This window comes from Melozone crissalis, unplaced genomic scaffold (assembly GCF_028551555.1).
Source record: "Melozone crissalis strain CALT ecotype California unplaced genomic scaffold, PUWL_Pcris_2 ptg000023l_1, whole genome shotgun sequence".
Lineage (NCBI taxonomy): Eukaryota > Metazoa > Chordata > Aves > Passeriformes > Passerellidae > Melozone > Melozone crissalis.
The window spans coordinates 5216860-5236686 of NW_026535801.1; the positions used below are offsets into that span (position 1 = coordinate 5216860).

The 19827-nt window shown below is 45.6% G+C and overlaps 1 protein-coding gene across 1 annotated transcript in view; it reads right to left on the minus strand.

Moving 5' to 3' along the window:
• Nucleotides 1–361: 361 nt before the first annotated feature.
• The window catches only part of NDUFA10 (NADH:ubiquinone oxidoreductase subunit A10), a 29642-nt gene continuing 10176 nt past the window's right edge, over nt 362–19827 (minus strand). Inside the window, exons 8-10 of the mRNA XM_054277915.1 lie at nt 16938–17023; nt 10688–10796; nt 362–599 (exon numbers count right to left, since the gene is read on the minus strand). Of these exons, the coding sequence (XP_054133890.1) occupies nt 531–599; nt 10688–10796; nt 16938–17023 (264 nt within the window). The 3' untranslated portion in view covers nt 362–530. The remainder of the gene's footprint in view (nt 600–10687; nt 10797–16937; nt 17024–19827) is intronic.

The window sequence follows — 19827 nt, forward strand, 5'->3', positions numbered from 1 at the left end:
TTTTTAGAATTTTAAGCAGAGATTTTTGCTGTATTAACTGAGATAACTTATTTCTATGTCTCAATGAACTTTTTATGCTTTGCTGAGGTCCAGTCAGTGCCTTTCAGAACACATTGTTGCTTCTAATGAACCTCACAGAACACCACACGTGACAGAATAAGAAATGAAGTTTGTCAGAATAAGAAATGAAGTTTGTGAGAGCCAGGAGGGTACAGGTTTAATTTCTCTTGAATCAGCAGAACAACACCAATCCTGGATAATAATGTGCCACAGTCTTGAGGAAGAGAAAACTCAGCTCTGATGTTGAGTCTGCCTCAGCTCACTTGGCTATCCCCCCACACTGACTATCCAACACGAGGAACTCAGGGGAAAAACAAACCAGAATAAAGTGGTTTTCCTTCTGGGAGTCTGCTCCCTTCTGCTGGGGATGGGAAATGATTTAAGCAGTGTTTCCTTGGTGCTCTGAACGTGGCTCCTCTTCCCTCAGGTCCTGTGGTCCATCCTGGCCAGGGCTCCAGCAGGACAGGATTTCATTTCAGCCAGATCCACTTGTCCCCAACGTCCGCGTTGTAGCCTGGCGCGTACTTGCGCCCAGGGAGCTGAAGAAAGCAGAAAGCTCAGTCACAACTCTGCCCACTCCCCTCTAAAATTCTAAAGTGGGATCTACACAACATGAAATACTCTTTTGACACTGTAATGATCAAACTCACAGAAAAATCAGGCTCTCAGAAAAGGCTGAGCCGTGCAGCTGAAGGAGGGACTGCAAAAACCACTATACAAAAGCCATAATAGGTGTATGACAGTGAGGCCAATGAGTTTAGCACCACATTCCACCTGGATTCATCCAGCACCTCCCAGCCTGAGTGAGATGGCTCCCCAAACTGTATCATGGAGGAGAGGAACTGAATGTCATTCCAAAATAGGCACACACATTATTAAATATATGAAATACTTCATGCATGAGATACTGAGTTAATTACCACATTAAATTAAACTGTTCAAATGAAACTGCAGGTTTAGCCTTCAAGAGCTAAACTTATCTTCATTAAAGCAAAACCAGTATCTGCCTGCCTTCATCAGCAAAGTCAGGAACCGCTTTTTGATGGAAAAACCCAAAGATTTTTGAAGCCTTTACCCAAATTTCAAGGACCCTGGGACCTAAGCAGCAGCCTGTGAGTCTCAGTGCTGAAGCAGCACCCTTTGGAAGGTACTGACCGTGACCTGGAATGCCAGAGATGGTGAGATCCTGGTTCCAAAAGCAGAATCCACCTCCAGAACATCCATTCCTACCTCCAGGAGCCAGAAAGAAATGGAACAGAACACCTCAGAGCTCCAATACTGGACCCAGGAAGCAAAGCACCAGAAAAACCCAACGAGTTTGGTGGGAAAGGCTGAAGGCAGCAAAGATGCTGTAATCAAACCCTTCCTTTAAAAATAAGCTATCTGCTGGCAGCCTCTCCAAGTAATTAAGCACAGATCATCTGCTCTGTCTCCAAACAAACACTGGTTTCACACAAGACCCCAGACTTGTCCTGAGGATTTCTCCTTTCCAAAAAAACCATGTAAGAGGATCCTATCGGGGAGAGCTGCCCCTGCAGAGAGAAGCAAGATGCACTCTTGATAAAATCTGTACTCAGGCCACAAAAATGAACTATTTAATAAAAGATGAAGCCTGTTGTTTTGAGGAAGGGGAACTGTGTTTATACTCACTTGAATGTCAAAAAACAAGACACTTCTTTCCCTAAAAACCAAGCTGACAGAAGACCTGACCTCCTCCACAAGACACTCCCCACCCTGCCTTGTCACAAACCAGTTGTGAGCAGTTTTTCTGAGCTTTTTCAATTAATGCCTTGTCTAAACATCTGCAGAAAGCACACAGGCCTGTTGAGAGTTCCCCCCACTGAGCAAAGAGGAGATGGGAGATGAAAATAAATTATTACTACCTCTGCCCCATGGATTTCCAGCAGTGAGCCAGGGAGGACATGAGACCTCCTGTGACACAAAAACAGCTCTCCCTGGTCCTCTCCAGGCAGCACATAATTGGCCCTTTGATACTTGAAGAGATTCCCAGATAAGGAGATTATTAAAGCAACAGGAGATCTCTGGGAAAATACAGCAGTTTACAGTTTTGTTTCTGGGTACATCTGCCCTCTTTAAAAAGCTACAATATTCAACCCCAACAGAACTCAAATTCATTGTCCAAAACAAATTCCCTGTGTGCCTTTGGTTAAAGACACGCAAGACATCAAAGCAAGTGTTCTAAGTATTCATCCATAACTCCATCATTCACAGTGGGCCTTGGCAAAGGCAGGAGAGTTTGGGGATTTGTTACAGCTAAGCTTTCAAAATAGCCAAAAAGAAGAAAGAAAAAAAAAAAAGAGAAAAAAAAAAAAGGGAAGAGGGAAGTAAACAACTCCCATATTACCTAGGAAGCAGAAGGATGGGCATTGATGACACAGGCCACTGCTCTTCAAAGCCCACATTTTCCAGCTGTGACTGCAGTAAAGGTTGGAACAGGGAAGGATTCTGCAGAGAGGAGTTATAGGAGCAGCAGGGAAGGTGTGGGGATGCAGGACAAGGAGGAAGATGTGCTGGCTCTGGGTAGGCTGGTGCTCCAAAGTGCCCCCAGCTGAAATTGCCAGGCTGCTCCTGGCCAGCACAGGGGCAGGGATGGAAATCAGGCAGTTTGGGTTTGTCCAGGCCGGGCAGCCTGGCTGCAAGAGATGATGGAAAGGAGATAGGAAAAAGCTCTGTGGGACTTGCCAGCAGCTGAGACAACAGAGAGGGACTGAATATTCCCCTTCTCTTGCAATACAAGCTCCCTGCAAGTGTCCCAGGCCAGGCTGGAGGTGGAAGGTGTCAGCAGAAGGGCTGAGATCCTTTAAGGTCCCTTCCAACCCAACACATTCCACAATTTTCTGATCAGAGAGATCCTACCAGGCAGCCCCAAGAGCTCCCCCACATCCCTGCAGCAGCAGGCAAGGCTGAGCTCCTGCCAGGTCACCAAGGAACAGATTTTTCCACTCCATGGAAACTGAGTGAGAATGAAGCCTTGGCCTGCTGCATTACACTCCACAGAGCCCAAAAGTTGGCAGTGAGGATTATTTCCAGAGGGATGGGATAAAATCCACCACACAACAGCACACAAAACTCCTGAAATGAGCTGAACCCAAAGGCAGAGCCAGCTCAAAGGCATCAAACTGCTCAGCTTTAGAAGAGCATGAGGAAAAGAGATGAAAACAAGACCCTCTCATCAGTTAAATTAAGAACCTGCCACAGAAGTGCCTGTCAAAACCATAAACATGATGAAAAGCCCTATAAAGCAGCAGAGGCTGGGGAAGAGCAGCTGGAGCTGCTTGCTCCAGACCATTCCACAGCAGGCATGTGCAGGTAGAGCTCTGGAGGGCTCTACCCACCTGGAAAGGCTGTTGAGGAGGAGCCTGCCTTGTTTCGTAGCCTCTGGGGAACCAGCAGAATTGCCATTATTGCCTGCTATTCCTGCACTGCTCTGTGCTGGTGGCTGGGCTCCACAGCTCCAGGAGCTCTATAAATAGCCTGCTTGGAGCAGCACTGATCAAAGAGCTCTTAAAAGCAGAGTCATTGCTCTGGGAGCTGGGCTCATTCATCAATATCCCCAGGCTGCTTAGAACAGCCACAACAACAGCCCCTGCCATCCCTGCTGGGAGCACATTCCTGCTTCCTACAGGAGGAATCCTCCCTTCCAAAGGTTGACAGTGCTGTGGGCACACAGCTAAAACCTGAGAGAATCTGAAGAGCATGGAGCTGCAGGTATTGGCTGGATTCTGGGAGGGTTTGGTTCCTGACTGCTCCTTATTATTCCTCCTTTGGTTCCTCTCTGCAGCCAGGGGGGGGTCAAGCCTCTCCTCCCAAATGACAAGAGGAAACAGCCTCAAAATGCATCAGGGGATATTGAAATCAGGTATTAGGGAAAGAATTCTTCGTGGAAAGGGCTGTGAGCCTTGGCACAGGCTGCCCAGGAGTCCCCATGCCTGGAGGGATTCAAAAGCCATGTGGATGTGGCACCTGGGGACATGGGCTGCTGGTGGCCTTGGCACTGCTGGGTTTAAGTTGGACTCAATGATCTTCTCCAACACCACTGATCCCGTGTTCCAGAGCAGCAGTTAAAGCAAGGAAGGGAACAATTTCCCCTCCAAACACACACCTGAGGTGTGCATGGCTTGGCTCCCAAAGGCCTGGCTCAGGTGTTTGTTACAGCCTCACTCCTGCCATCCCTTACTCAAATAAAGCCCTCAATGCTGTTAACATCCATCACAGCCCCAAAAATCAAGAGCACCCAAAAGTTTTGCTGAATTGAGGCTAAAACAATTCCAGTTTGCTGGAACTGTTCAATGACTGCTGTCCTGCCCTTCATTCATTCACTAAAAAAACAGACAATAAAAATCCTTTGGAAAGAGAAGTGCCCATAAGAGGATCAGTTATCCACTAGAGAGTGCAGGGAAAAGCCAAGGAACTAATCCAAGCCACACAGCACAGTTAAACACCTCAAACTGACTCTACTTCACAGTGTGAGATCCATGGAGATGCTACCCCTCTATTAAATTATATTCCAATTAATTTTAATTTAATAGAGATCTGCCCTGGGGATCACATCCCTCCACAGGTATGGCATTAAGAGGGGTTTGGGAAAGGGGGATGTGCTCCCACATAAAAAAGCGTTTCCTTTCACAGGGACAGACTATCAAGCTGAAAATGGATTATTTTAATGCCAGTGAGATTTGACTGTCTTTCTGATTCACAGAGACACCCCTAAAATAAAACAGACACAACCACCAAACCCAAGATTTGTTACAAGGTCTGTCAGGCTCCTTCCCTACTGTTTCTGGGATAGATATCCCTGCCAACTGTCCATGATACTTCTCAGGGCAGGCAGGGTGGAAAAGCTGCCTATTCCTAAAGAGGGGATGCTCTCACACTCTCCCCATATGGACAGCATTGGTGAGAGCAGAGGACAAGTGGGAAGGTGGGAAGAGGAGCAGATCCAGGTATCCTTGAGCAACAGCTCTGTCATTCCCAGGTTTTTATTATTCCTTCGGTCTTACTGATACCTAGCTAGGCAACATTTTGGTACTTTAGAAAGGGCTAAAAATATTTCTGCAGAGATAAAACAGGAAAAAAAAAAACAAGCCTTAAATGAATCCTCTTCTAATTTATTGTGTGTCTGTTTTCATTCCTTCCTGGATTCAAGAGCAGATAGGGCTGGGCATTACAGCTGCCAAACACCTCCTTTAAAACAGAATTAGGAAAGGAGATCTTGATCCTAAAAAGAATGAAGGCTTCATCAAGCCAAGAAAAAAATGGCAGGAGAGAGAAAACAGAAGGTTCTATCAAAGGCAGCAGCTATGGCAACGATGGCAAACATGGAGAATGAGAGATATCCTAAGCTCCCTGCTCCTGCAAAGGCAGGAGTTGATCCTGTTGCTGATCCAGACTCTGGCTTTCTGAAAGCTCAAGCATTCCTTTTGCAGCTGCTTCAGGAGATTTTTATGTGCAGAGGTCCCTCAGCAGAGATGGGGAGCCAAGGGCCCTGTGCTCGCCAGGGGCCACCCTCAGCCCCACAGCTGCCAGGAAGGGCCAGAGCAGCTCTGGGGCCCCTCAAACCTGGAGAGGCTTCCCTCAACACCCTCCCTTTGGGGCTGGCTGGGATTTCCCCTGCAAACACAAGCTCTTCCAGCACTCCCAGTGCTGGCTTGTGGCACAGAGCTGACTCATGCTGCAGCCTCACCTTCCACCACTCAAAGCTACTGCCCTGCAGCCCCTCCAGCCTGGAGGCATGGCAGCCATGGGAGGATTTTCCCTCCCTAAGGCTGCATCCTTATGGAAAAGAATGATGAAAAGCGTGTGGGATTCCCCTCTTCCCTGCTTGCTGCTACCCAGGACTGCAGGGCCCTGCCAGCCACACGGGCAAGAGGGAGGAGGATGAGGAGCAGGGCACAAAGAGGAAGCAAAGCAAGGCAGCAGAGCTGTGCAGCTGCTGTGGAAGGAGCTGGACTGCACCTCCCAGCAGCAGCCAGAACTTTGATCTGCTCAAGCTCTCCTTGCCTCATGCTCAGCATCCCTATATCCCAAAAGCAGCCTTCCACCAAGGAAAACGGGGAGGGAATTAAAATGAGAGCCTTGTCTTACCTTTCCATGGCACAGCACAAGGAGGAATCACCTCACACTGCCACAGGGCAGGGTTAGATGGGATATTGGGAAGGAATTGTTCCCTGTGAGGGTGGGCAGGCCCTGGCACAGGGTGCCCAGAGCAGCTGTGACTGCCCCTGTGTGACGGTGTTCACAGGGATCTTATGTTGAGGGAAGAGATGTAGATCTGACTCCATGTTTCAGAAGGCTTGATTTATTATTTTATGATATATATTACATTAAAACTATGCTAAAGGAATAGAAGAAAAGGTTTCATCTCAGAAGGCAAGCTAAGCCAAGAACAGAATCAGAAAGAATGATAACAAAGGCAGCTGTCTCAGCTCTCTGTCTGAGCCAGCTGACTGTGATTGGCCATTAATTAGAAACATCCAAGATGGGCCAATCACAGAGCCGCCTGTTGCATTCCACAGCAGCAGATAACCAATGTTTACATTTTGTTCCTGAGGCCTCACAGCTTCTCAGGAGGAAAAAATCCTAAGGAAAGGATTTTCATGAAAAGATGTCTGTGACACTCCTGGATCCCTGTCCAAGGCCAGGTTGGACATTGGGCTTGGGACAGTGGAAGCAGGAGCAGCCTGGGAGAGTGGAAGGTGTCCCTGCCCATGGCAGGGGGTGGGAATGAGATGAGTTTTAAGGTCCCTTTCAACTCCAAAGCATTCTGTGATTCTTTGATTCTGCAAATTCCAGCAAACAGCTGCACTTTTATGTACACAGAAAAGCACACGCACGTCAGAGCCGCCGTTCCCCCCACTCCAGGAGATGCAGCAGGAGTGTGAAGTACATCAGCACATTATTTAAGTACACTGATTCCATTAAACAGAGCCATTTGTTTTCATCTCCACTGCAAACACATCTGCCTAAGTGCTCCAGCTCTCCAGCTCCACAGGGCGCACACACGGAGTTTGGAGCATTATCCCTGGGGATTGTGTGCACTTGGAAGAAAGGCACAGAGATACAGCAGTTGTTAAGGGGAAAAAAAAAAGGGTAGTCAAGCCTTTACTAGTCTGACAGTTCCTAAAATAATGCTGCTTCCCTGAAGAATGAATGTGCTTATCTCTGGTCTACAGAACCTGACTGATAGGTTGCTTTTCCCTTGCCAGAAGAGCATCCTTAGAAGTTTCTGAATGCCTGAGCAGAGCTGCTGGACCCTGCCAGAGGACTTCATGGTATAAGAAGGCTGCAGAAAGCCACCTCCTCACACATGAAAAGAGCCCTTACAGAAGAAATTTAGAGGATATACATTAAAAAAAAAAAGTGAGTTTTGAGTATTTGGAGCTGTATGTGGCCATCTCATTATTCTGTGGAAAAGCACACATACTAAAATCTTAAACTCTGAAGAGTGTTCCTTCCTCCTCCTCCTTCTTCGTTGCTTCTAATGAATATTTTGAACAAAACCCAGCTTCTACCTGGAATTTGTAACTCCCTGAAAACCACCATTATTAGGCAGCATGAATTGTGTGCATGGAGCTCTGAAAAGCACAGCAGTTTGCTGCCTATTGGAGAGATGAAGGATTTAGGAGTAGTTACAGGAGGAAAAATCCCCTATGCAAATCATTGTATTTATGTGGTAAACATCATTACACCAACTTTAAAAGCAGGCATTTCCCACAAGGAAAAGTTAAACTTCTGTAATTATCCCATAATTAAGCCTTTGCTTACAAGTTAGCCTAAACTTTTACTCACAAGTGAGCCTAAACCCTTTATTTTCAAGTGCCAAAGCAGCACAGCTGTGACCATTCCTGCACAGCCATGGGCAAGGCAGGGGCCAGTGATTCCCCCTTTACAGACCAAACAATCTCCCAGCCCAAATCTGTGAGTCTGGAAGCTCATCTGCTCTCTGTGCCTGTGCTGGTTGGCCTCTTGCTCCATCACCTCTGCCTGAGAAAAAAAATTCAGCCCTTCATTTGCTAAACAAAGTTGGAAGGTAAAAACAAAAAAACAAAACAAAACAAAAAAAAAAAAAAAACAAACTCCCAGATCTTCAAAGTTTCAGCACAAAGAATGCAATCCTCAGAACATAAAACAGCAGGTGGGGCTGGCTTTGTGCTTCCCCTTCCAGTAGCTGATGGAAAACAGGAAAACTCAGCATCTTTTGCATTGTGCACCATCCCTGTACACCCCCCACAGCACTGAAGGAGTATCCAAGCATTTAGGAGAGAGAAAATGAGTATTGAAGTAGCCTAAATTTAACAGAATGCTTCCTGAAAGAAGCAACTCCTCCTGATTCCAAAGGACATTATCACTTTCCACAGCACTTTCCTGAATCAGGGCCTACAAACAAGGCTGCAGAAGGGAGATTATATTTTGGCAATGGTTTTTATTTTTTTTGCTCAGCTTCAGCTGTCAACTAACTGGCATGGAGCAGAGCCATCCAAGAGCACAGCTTTCCTTCCCAGGTACCCAGATTCCCAACTCCCAAGCATCCCTTTGCTACATCTGCAAGGCAAGTCAAAAAAATTTCTCCTGGCAGCCAGTTAGTGGATGAGCCAGGACATTCTCAGTTTCCTGCCAGCACAAAGAGCATGTGCTGCTGTAGAGGCAGAGGAAAAAAGCCTCTCAGAAGTCTCACCCCAGGCTCTCAGCACACAGCACCGAGGTCACATCTAGCTGTGTGTCAGGCAGCCTCAGTAATTCCCAGCTCCACTGCAAAGGGACATGTCAGCCCCAAAAAAAGCCCTCTCATCTCAGGGAAGAAAGGCACAGGCAGTGCAGATGGATGCTGTGAGCTAGAGACGAGTCATGCAGCAGATCCTGCTCAAATCTGTGTGCACAGCACAGGCAGCTCCTGGAGGGAAGGGCTCCAACAATCCCGAGCTTGAGGTTTTGGAGGAAGGAGGAAATTCTGAGAGCAATTTCTCAGCTGGACCAGGGAGTTTTCAAATCCATTAGATAACCTCAGATGTTTTCTGCTACTTTAACCTTTAGCTTTAGCCCCTTTTACAAGCTGGAAAGGTCACATCTCAAATGAGGCAGAACAGTGTGAGCCCAGGAGCCTCTCCACTACACAGCCAGCCAAGGAGGAACAAATTACTGGAATATTCTGTCCATTCCAGAAGAAAACATTGGTGCATCAGTTTCCAAACAAGTCCATAAATCTGTAGCTTACATTTTCATCTCAGTAAGAGACTGTATGCTACCAGGAAAAGAAAAATGATAGGGTTTGGATGATGCAAATCATGGCTTCTAACAGTTGATATTGTATACTCCTCCCTTTGTCTTCAGGACTGCTTGGAAAATAATAAGAACAGAGGCTCACCTGTAACTCTGGCCACTCAGCATTAATTACCATCAGCTCCACAACTTCTCCAAGGAGTTTCTCCAATACCTGGGCCTTAGGCAAGGGAGAGGAGCCCATAGCAGGGGAGCACTGAGCAGCACGAGGGCAGAGCTCCGGGGGGATTGGAAGCTGCTGTCTCCAGAAGCAGCAAGGCAGGAGCTAATTAAAACCCTGTGTGGGAGCCTGCATGAGGTGTATGAGAGCACTGGGCACAACAGGCTTTGGATGCGTGCCCACGTGCAGCAACACTCTATTTAAAGCAACAGCACTTTGGGGAAGCGAGGCAGCATTCATTCCTCCTCTGAAAAAACACCCCCTCCCTCAGCATTCGATAAGGACTCGCCATGGGTTCCCAATTTTCTTGTTTGACTTAAGGGACTCTTTTGGATTTCAGAGGTCACAGACTCATCAGGGCACAAGAAACAGAAACAAATGAAAACCATTTATCCTTTAGTCCACGTCTAAAGATGAAAAAACCCAAAAAACAAAAAATCAGCTTAAGAAACAAACCATTTGCTTCATTATTCCCCTGGGGGGGGAAGCCAGACTTCAAAAAAGGTGGGGATTTGGGCAAAATGCACAAGTTCCCAGGAGCAATGGGCAGGAGGGGGGCAGGCAGGGTGTCCCCAGCAGTGAGGAGCTCCCTGGCTGCTACCAACCTCAAGACAACAGATAAAATAATTATGTGCAGCAACCATTGCAATATCATTTATTAGGAACAAATATTTAAATCCCATTTTACGCGTTCATTTTTTTTTTATCTTGACATTTTTATTTTTTTATTAAACAATTAAACCATACATCCCTACATTATCCAAATCATTTATCATCAACACACTTTCAATTAACCTCCCTCTATATTTCCTAGTGTCAAAAGCAATAACCAACCGCCATCATCACTCCATAACCACCCCTAAACAAACAGAGAATTAACCCCAGAACTGATCCCCCCCCAAAAAAAAAAACAAACAAAAACACAAACCATGATCATAAATCATCAGCCAATCATCCACCAAATGTTATGTTCTTGTAGCTTATAAAAAGCATGACACTGCTGTCCCCAGCAGCGAGGACCCCCCAGCCATGTCCCCTGGCTGTCCCCAGCAGTGAGGAGCCCCCTGGCCATGTCCCCAGCTGTCCCCAGCAGTGAGGAGCCCCCTGGCCATGTCCCCAGCAGTGAGGAGCCCCCTGGCCATGTCCCCAGGTGTCCCCAGCAGCACTCACCGCCCGGTACTCGTAGTAGATCCTGTCGAACTCGGTGCCGCCGATGGTGATCTCGGGGATGAAGCGCGGGATGGACACGGCATCCATCACTGCAGCCTTGTCCTGCACGCTGAGGGGAACAGGAGCACTCAGGTCACACCCTGCCCCACCAACAGCCAAGTGCTGCACCCACCCCATCACTGGAAATATTCCAGGCCAGGCTGGAGGAGCAACCTGGTCCAGTGGAAGGTGTCCCTGCCCACGGCACGGGGTGGGCGGCCAGGGCTTTAGGGACCCTGGCAACCCAAACCATTCTAGGATTCATTATCATCATCTATGGTTAAAGAGCTACTTTTGTGATAAATAAAGCTTCCAAAGATTTGGGCTGTTTTCCAAACATTTATCCTTACAAATCTATGATGTATTGCACCTCATCCTTGCCTCCAGTTTGCTCCTGCTTCTCCATTTCCCCTCCCAGGTTCATCCTCCATCATTCCTGGAACCCTTCTCCATGAATCCCCTCTGGCTTTTTTTTCCTTCTATCAAAGCACTGTAAAATCCAGTGCTTTTACGGAATGCCACACACTACCCTGCTAAATTCCCATGCTAAATGGAGCAGTACTGAGACAGTGAGAGGGTCTGGAAGGAGGCAGTGCCTCCAGCATCCTGCCTTGGAACACCTGGAGGAAGCTGCAGCAGCTCCAGTGATGGATCTCAGAATCCACCACTTTGCACAGCACCAGCACTTCAGATATCCCAAATTTAAAATGCCTGAGAAACTGCTAGAAAGCCTCCTGCTGCCTGTGGTTATCCACAGGCCGACAGTGCCACCTGCACGTGGCAGGCAAAAACACATCCCAATCCAGTCAGCACTGGCCAAACCCTACATCCAACACCAGAAACCCTGCAAATTGGGTTCTTTTCACTGAATTACACTGCTCAGCACATGCTGACATGCACATCAAGCACATGTCCTGAGCAAAGCAAAGTTCATCATCTTTGAGCAATTATTTTTACCCCCCAAATGATAAATTTTGGAACCTTTCCATCCAGCAGTGAAGAGCTCCAGCAAGTGAAATGGTTTGCTAACATACCCTGATATTCCCTCTGCAAACTATCCCAGGACAGACAGACTTGTAAGGAAATAAAATAACCCAGTGGGAGTTCAGATGGGAGAAGGTGAGGATAAATGCCCTTTTCCAAGATCAGGATCAACACCAAAGATGCTTCCTATTAACTACAACAACATTTAACTTCTACAACATTAAATGTGTATTTCACATGCTGAGAGGCACAAAAGAAATAAGGTTTGGTGGTCATCCACTCTGCACTGAATCCACTCCTTCCCAGATCTCAGCCAAGTGGCCATTTAGAAAGGACAATTCCCAGGTACAATTCATTTTAGTTAACGGCCAAATGACAAACTTGCTGCTCCCAAAATTTCTTTGCACGAGAAAATAATGAAAGCTACTGATGGCTTCTCTGTGTTCTTTGCACCTTCAGAAATAATTTGGAATACTAAGCAAAAGCACACCCAAAGACACCTGCCACAACAATGTCTAACCACAAAACCACAGCCGCTTGCCAGGACTAATTCCCTGCTCAGCAGGAAGCACTTACAGACACTTTTCATGTTTGTTTCTTTTTTTTCTGTCCCTCAGTAGAAATTTATCCCTATTTGTTCTTTTCTGACCCTTTACCAGACTTTCCTGAAGGAGCTCTCAGCATGCAGCACCTTGCCAAAAGTGCAAGGTGGGGTAAGGGAAGGAAACTGGTTAGAAAAAAATAAATAAGCCAGGCAACCCAACAAAATCCACCTGAGTTTGCATAGCCTGGGCTGTGATTTCTCAACGCCTGATGTTGGCACAGTCACAAAAACTCAAGTGACAAGAGAGACCTAAAAGCATTCACTGGCCTAAAAGCCAACATCACAATACCATTCCAGATAAGTTCCAAGTTGATAGAGGAAATTAACATTCCTCCTTCTGCCAAAGGGACTCCAATTCCCTCATTTAGCCGGGCAGAACAGATATGGCACGGCCAAGGTGAGGCACAGCCACTCCCCTGGTGAGCAAACACTCAACATCAACAATAAAAAAAGTGCTTCCAAAAAAAAGCAGGTCTGCAAGAACAGGGGAGAAGGTGCAACAACAGCTCTTCAGACCTAGAAAAGCCACTGCAAAGCAGAAATCACAAAATAAGTGTTTTAACTGCAGCAAAAAGATGGGGTGGACAGGGCTTGGAGCAGCTGGGATAGTGGAAGGTGTCCCTGCCCATGGCAGGGGGAGGGATGAGATGGGCTTTAAGGTCCCCTTTCAACCCAAACCATTCTGTGATTTTATGGTGAAGAGAGAACCAGGGTGCTAAAGAAAACAGCTTCTAGCACCAGAAGTTCCACAATTCATTGTCAGAGACATCTTTTATGAAAAATCCTTTCCTTAGGATTTTTCCTCCTGAGAGGCCTCAGGAACAAAATGTAAACATTGATTATCTGCTGCTGTGGAATGTAACAGGTGGATCTGTGATTGGCCCATGTTGGTTGTTTCTAATTAATGGCCAGTCACAGTCAGCTGGCTTGGACAGAGAGTCCAAGAGAGAGCCTTTGTTATCATTCTTTCCTATTCTATTCTTAGCTTAGCCTTCTGATGAAATCCTTTCTTCTATTCTTTTAGTATAGTTTTAATATAATATATATCATAAAATAATAAATCAAACCTTCTGAAACATGGAGTCAGATTCTCATCTCTTCCCTCATCCTAAGACCCCTGTGAACACCATCACAATTAATAGTTCATGGGACTTTTGGAATCTCCACAACAGAAGTTTCCAAGCCAGGTCCAACACATCTCTTGGCAGCCCCTCTAGCCCTGCTGTTTGCAATCAGCCATTTAAACAGGGACACTTCTTCCCTTTGCCAGGCACAGCCACACTGGGGAGCAGAGCTGCCAGGTTCTGAAGGAGCTGCAGGGGCAGATCAGCTTTAGTTGTCTGAGGCAACAAGCACAGCAAGTTCCCCCCAGGAGCTGATCAGAAACACAGGCAAGGCCACCCAGCCTGCACTCCTCCTCCCAAATGCATTTATTCTGCCATATGTGCAGACAGACAAATGTCACTGGGAAGGGCCCAGAGAAAAAAACATGCCTGAGACAGCGCAGTGGCAGCACAGGAGCTCCCTGAGACATTTAAAAAGCCAGAATGGTTTCTGTTGGACTAGACAGCTGGAGAGGAAGGGAAGATGTGAAGAACATCTTCTGGAACACACCTCCAGCTCCAAAGCCACAAATGCAGCCCTATTTAACCTTTTCCCAAGATCCCACAGCCACGCTGTCAGGGCAAGGGAGAGCAGTGAGGACAGGCAGGGAGAGAAAAGAGATCATTTTGCCACTGATTGCCCATGGGCTGGGCTCACCAGTTTGCTTAGTGGCATTAATCACTCAGAGGCCCTGCTGGGGTTTCCATGCATTACACCCTATACGTGTGCAATTAAAAGTTCTCCTCAGCCCCACTCACCCATCCCCGTCCCCCAGACACACTGGTACAAGTTGAGGCTGGAAGAGAACTGCAGGGCTGACAGGTCAGCAAAGGAAGCAACTGCAGATGGCAAACCAAGCAGGGCAGAACTTGGATTAGGTATTAGGGGAATGTCACATTTTATGGAAAATCCTTTCCTTAGGATTTTTCCTCCTGAGAAGCTGAGGTCTCAGGAACAAAATGTAAACATTGATTATCTGCTGCTGTGGAATGCAACAGGTGGATCTGTGATTGGTCTCATGTGGTTGTTTCTAATTAATGGCCAATCACAGCCCAGCTGGCTTGGACTCTGTCCCAGCCACAAACCTTTGTTATCATTCTTTCTTTTCCTATTCTTAGCTAGCCTTCTGATGAAATCCTTTCTTCTATTCTTTTAGTATAGTTTTAATACAATATACGTAAAATAATAAATCAAGCCTTCTGAAACATGGAGTCAACATTCTCATCTCTCCCCTCCCCCTGAGACACCTGTGAACACCACCACAGGGGAAATTTCCTCACTGGAAGGGTGGTCAGGCATTGGAACAGGCAGTGGTGGAATCGGTGTCCTTGGAAGTGCTCCAGAGCCGTGTGGGTGTGGCACTTGGGGACATGGGCTCGGCATTACTGGGAGAATGGTGAACTCCATGATCTCAGAGGGCTTTTCCAACCTAAAGGATCCTAAGTGGCTGCTGGAGCCAGCCAGGAACACCCAGGAGAGGGCAGCATGTGCCCGGGCACCGGGAGCCTGCAGGAAAGGCCCTTTCCAAAGGAACAATGCTCATGGGCTGGGGATATCTGCCCATCTGAGGGGATCACGGGCTCCCTGAGCATTGGAAAAAGGGAGAACAGCATCACCTTTAGGGCTCATGGACCCACACCTGGGCTGGGCATTGAATCCAGCACAGCTGGCCTGCAGCAGGCCCCCTGCCCCTCTGGGGTTACCATGGTGGAACATCATGTCCAAACACACACCTGTACAAAGAGGCTCTTCCAGGCTGCCCGAGACACTGCCCAGCATTCCCTCACTCTGCTGAGCAAAGAACAAGCTCAAGACTGGCACAGGATGTGTTGCCACTCCTTTATCCAGCCCAGCACAACAAAAGATTCAAAAGCAAACTGCAGGAGCTGGGATCAATGCTCAGTGTAGGTCCCTTCCACACAGGATATTTTATGATTTTGTGGTTTAAATAAGCAGATTATTGCATTCTGGGATCTTCAAACAACCCCATGTGTGATGGCATTCACAGTGGTTCATGGATGAGGGAAGAGATGAAGATCTGACTTCATGTTTCAGAAGGCTTGATTTATTATTTTATGATATATATTACATTAAAACTATACTAAAAGAACAGAAGAAAGGATTTCATCAGAAGGCCAGCTAAGAATAGAATGGCAAAGAATGACAACAAAGGCTTGTGGCTCTGTCTGTCCGAGCCAGCTGTGCTGTGATTGGCCATTAATTACAAACAACCAACATGAGACCAATCACAGGTGCACCTGTTGCATTCCACAGCAGCAGATAATCAATGTTTACATTTTGTTCCTGAGGCTTCTCAGGAGGAAAAATCCTAAGGAAAGGATTTTTCATAAAAGATGTCTGCGACAGCCATGTTTTTGCCAAAAGAATAAATAATTTCTTATTACCTACAGTGACAAGAGCCTTGTGCAGGAGACTCACCCTCCTCCAAGGTTTAATGAAAAATTGAGTCCTTAAAGCAATTTATTCCCTTCTACAACTGTGAAACAGAATTTTCATACAGTATCCTAACACACTGCTCTAATTGTAAGGTTTCCTTCAACTCCCTCCTACTCATCACAATTAATAATTCTTTCCTAATACTGCAGTAGTAGTGTGGAGCTACAGGAAAACAAGCAACTTATTTCTTATTTCAAAGGAAGTCTGATTGTGATCAGTTTTTAGGGCCTAAGTAACCAGATGTCATCCTACTACAAAAAAACCTCATCTTTGACCCATAAAATGCACCCAAATTATGACTTGTTCCTCTCAGACACCACCCAGCACTGCTCTTCTGCAATCTAGCTTCACTCCTTGATAGAAAAACCATACAATAGGAGCATTATCTGTACTTTTAGGAGTTATTTAAAGTTACAGCACAGAAGAGTAAAATGCAAGAAATATCACAATTCTGAAAAAAAAAAAAAGTTTAACTTGTTTCTCTGATGCCTGTCACAAAGACACAAACTTAAGGGCACATATTCAATTTAAAAATCTGTGTTTCTATTAACCTGTGAGATGACCAGGAAATAATGAAAATAATATAACTCTTACATTTTGTTTTAAAAATGTAACTATATTGAAATTTCCACCTGCACATTCAATATGGAGATGAAGTTGCAGCAAAATGGGGAGCCTGTCTCACTTCTGGCATTAACAGCCTCACAAGTGCAGCTATATTGTTTATATAAATCTTTGTATTTTATATAAACAAATTCAACATGATGTATTTGCAAAGAATTATTAAAATCAAATTAAATTCTATTCCAACAAGTTATTTTCCAGTGTCTGAGTCCGATCTCTTCCAACTGGGCACACAAGAATCTTTGACAAAAACCACTCCTAAACTCGTCTGGAGCCTCTTGTCTCAACAATCAACAGCAAAAATGCTACACCATGATCCAGTGCCAAGCACCAATATTACCAAATGTAACCCCACTTAAAAACTCATGGTTTTGACCATTTTCCCTGGGATTTGATTGCTCAGTGGATGGATGACAATCTTACACAAGTCACACTTACAAAAGTCTCAAGTGATGGAAAGAAACATCATCTTGCTCCTCCCATGGCCCCTTGTCAAACTTCAGGTACTCGATGTCTTCAATGACCTGGAATCAGAAAAGAAAGCTCACTAAGGGGTGAAAAAAAAAAAAATCAATGAAATAATCAGAACAGGTTATTAAACAAATGAGGAAGGCTTCACTGCTGAAGCTGTGGTAACAAGGCCAATATCTAGAGGTAACATGATCATCTCCCAGTTCTACTCCTGGAGGCTGCAGCCCTGCCAGGAGCACTGGGCACACACGTGGGCATCTCCTGACATCCTGTGCTGTTTTCAGCTCTGGATGGCAGGGAATCAACTGGCTGAGAGGTGCCTTGCTGCCAAATTCTTACCAGATCCAAGCCATTCTTCCTTAACCTGCCACTGGGGCTGAAAAGCCAAGAAGGTACAAGCTCACCCCTGAGGGAGAATGAGGAGGAAATGGAGCCAAGTCTAAATTTGACTCCTTTTTGTTACAAAAATAAAGTTTGGTCAGTTTTATTTCCCAGAAAGGCTCAGTAACACACTCTCTGAGGCAGGGGAGCAGGTGTGGCATCTGCCTCAGTGCTGTGTGGGTCACAGCACAGAAACAAAGGCACATTTCAGGCTGGGAAACTCAGGAGCTGCAGAGAGGAGTCCAAGGGCTCAGGATTTCACCAGCCACCAGGACCCAGCCATGCATGAAAGGAAAGGTAACACTCACAGCTCAGAACCCTTCAAATAAACAATGCCAGCTCAGCAAATCATTCCTTCAGCATCGCCAAACTTATCAATCCCTGGTTTGAGCTTTGCTTGCAGCCTGGCTCCACTTGGAAACAGATCTTTGCTGCTCCAGGAGGTAATTGCTTATCACACCTGGCTGCCTGGAGCTGAGGGAAAGCTCAGCCCCAGTGTCAGGAAGATGCACTTCAGGTGCCTGATGAGGTGGAGACAGCACCTTGGAGCAACCTGCGAAGGAGTGGATTGTTACAGCTCCAAACATCCCTTGCCAGAGACCTTTTCCATGGGGAAAAGGATAAAGCTGAGGTCATGACCAAATTCCTCATGGCACATTGTCAACCCATTGACAGGTGAGCACATGTCACAATGAAGTGACAGAATGATCAACAAAAAATCCTTGAGTTCTTTACATTAAATGCACTGCAATTATTCCCTGCAAACACTAAATCCCAGCTATTACCACTTCAAAAATGATAACCAAGTGCTATTACAAAGTAGCTTTGACTATAAAGATCCACTCTCAGCAGAATTTTCATGGTAAGAAATAATTATTTGGACATGAGTGAATAAACACTTCTGAGGCACAAACTGCTGCAACACAACTCCAAGATAAGAGGACAAGAGGTGTAAGTTAAGTTTGTTCAAACAGCCATTATTTCTTTGAATTATTTAATTGACAAGCTGAACAAAAGCAATTCCTTCTCCACTCCACAGCAAAGCTTTGGAAACTCTGAACCTGGTCACAGCACTAATCAGAGTTGCTACAATGGGCTCACAATATGCTACAGGGGGAAAGGAATCTGTATTCAAATTAGTATTGCTCACTGTTAACATCACATCAGAAGACCTCTCTCCCAGCAGCTCCTTAACAATGGCATCAGTTTCCCAAACAGGACAAAGGAATAAATTCTTAATTTATAAGGAATACCTGCCAATCCCCAGGAATTATCAGCAAATATCCAAGGCTTTAAAAGAAATTAAACATACAGCTAACTTTGTATTCCCAGTTTTACCCTCAAGCTAAACAAGTGTGAAACATTCTAATGAAGCTCATTTCAGCACTCATTACCCCTTCAGCCACCACAACCAAAGTTAATTACAACTGGAAACCCCAACTGACCCTTTTAGGACACTTAAAAAATCGTTTCCAAGCTGTGTATGTGTGCTCTGAGCAAACCACAAGTTATTAAACTATAAGGCCATAAAAAAATTCAGCTCCCAAATCCCTAAGCAAACAGATTGGAGGGGCTGATGAACACTGCTCTCTGTCAACCTGTGTGAACACACACCTTACAAGCCAAAGCCCTTATTTCCAAATTTCTTCTGTGTCACCCCAAAGGGAAACAATCTGAACAGAAAAAGGGGAAAAAACAACTGAATTCTTCCAAGTATCAGTATCTACCACCGACACCTAACAATGACATCATGGGCTGGATAATCTTACAGGGTCTTTCCCAACCTTAATCATTCTGTGGCATTATACTTTAACTTCCAAATAATAATCCTTCCCCAAGTCCAGATTTGTCCAAGCAAATTAAGGATCCACTGGTGCATCTGATGAGCCTATTTAGAGCAATGGCAAGATTGCTGAGCTCAGGAGAGTCACTGCTTGAACAATAAGAGCTTTAACTGACTTTAAACCCTGATTGAAAGGATTAAATCAAATCTCTAGCAATGGGGTTTACTACAAAAACAATCTGAGGAAGCAACAATCAGCTTTATTCTGACCACTTGGAGATGTGTCCAGAGAGAAGGACAGGGAAAAACCAGGCATTTTACCCCCATCCCAACTTTCCTTTAATTCACCAAGTACCCATCTTGAAACACCACAGCTCTCAACTCCTATCCTTGCTTCTATGTTGCTACCCAGAAAAAGCAAATTAATTGCTTTATATTCTCTATATTCACATCACAACCTCAGCTTTTTTGTTCATATCAGCCTGATTTTTTCTGTATTTTTTTCTATTTATTATCTGCTGTCACATTGAAGCCACCAGCCCTTTTTTAGGGGTATAAACCCACACTGTCCCACAGTGTGGTTTATTAAAGGTTATTGATGATAACCTGCACTTGATCAAGTGCAGGAGCACCCAAAAATCCATCCACAACAGCAGAGGACCCAGAATGTGGCACACAACCCTGTTCTTACAA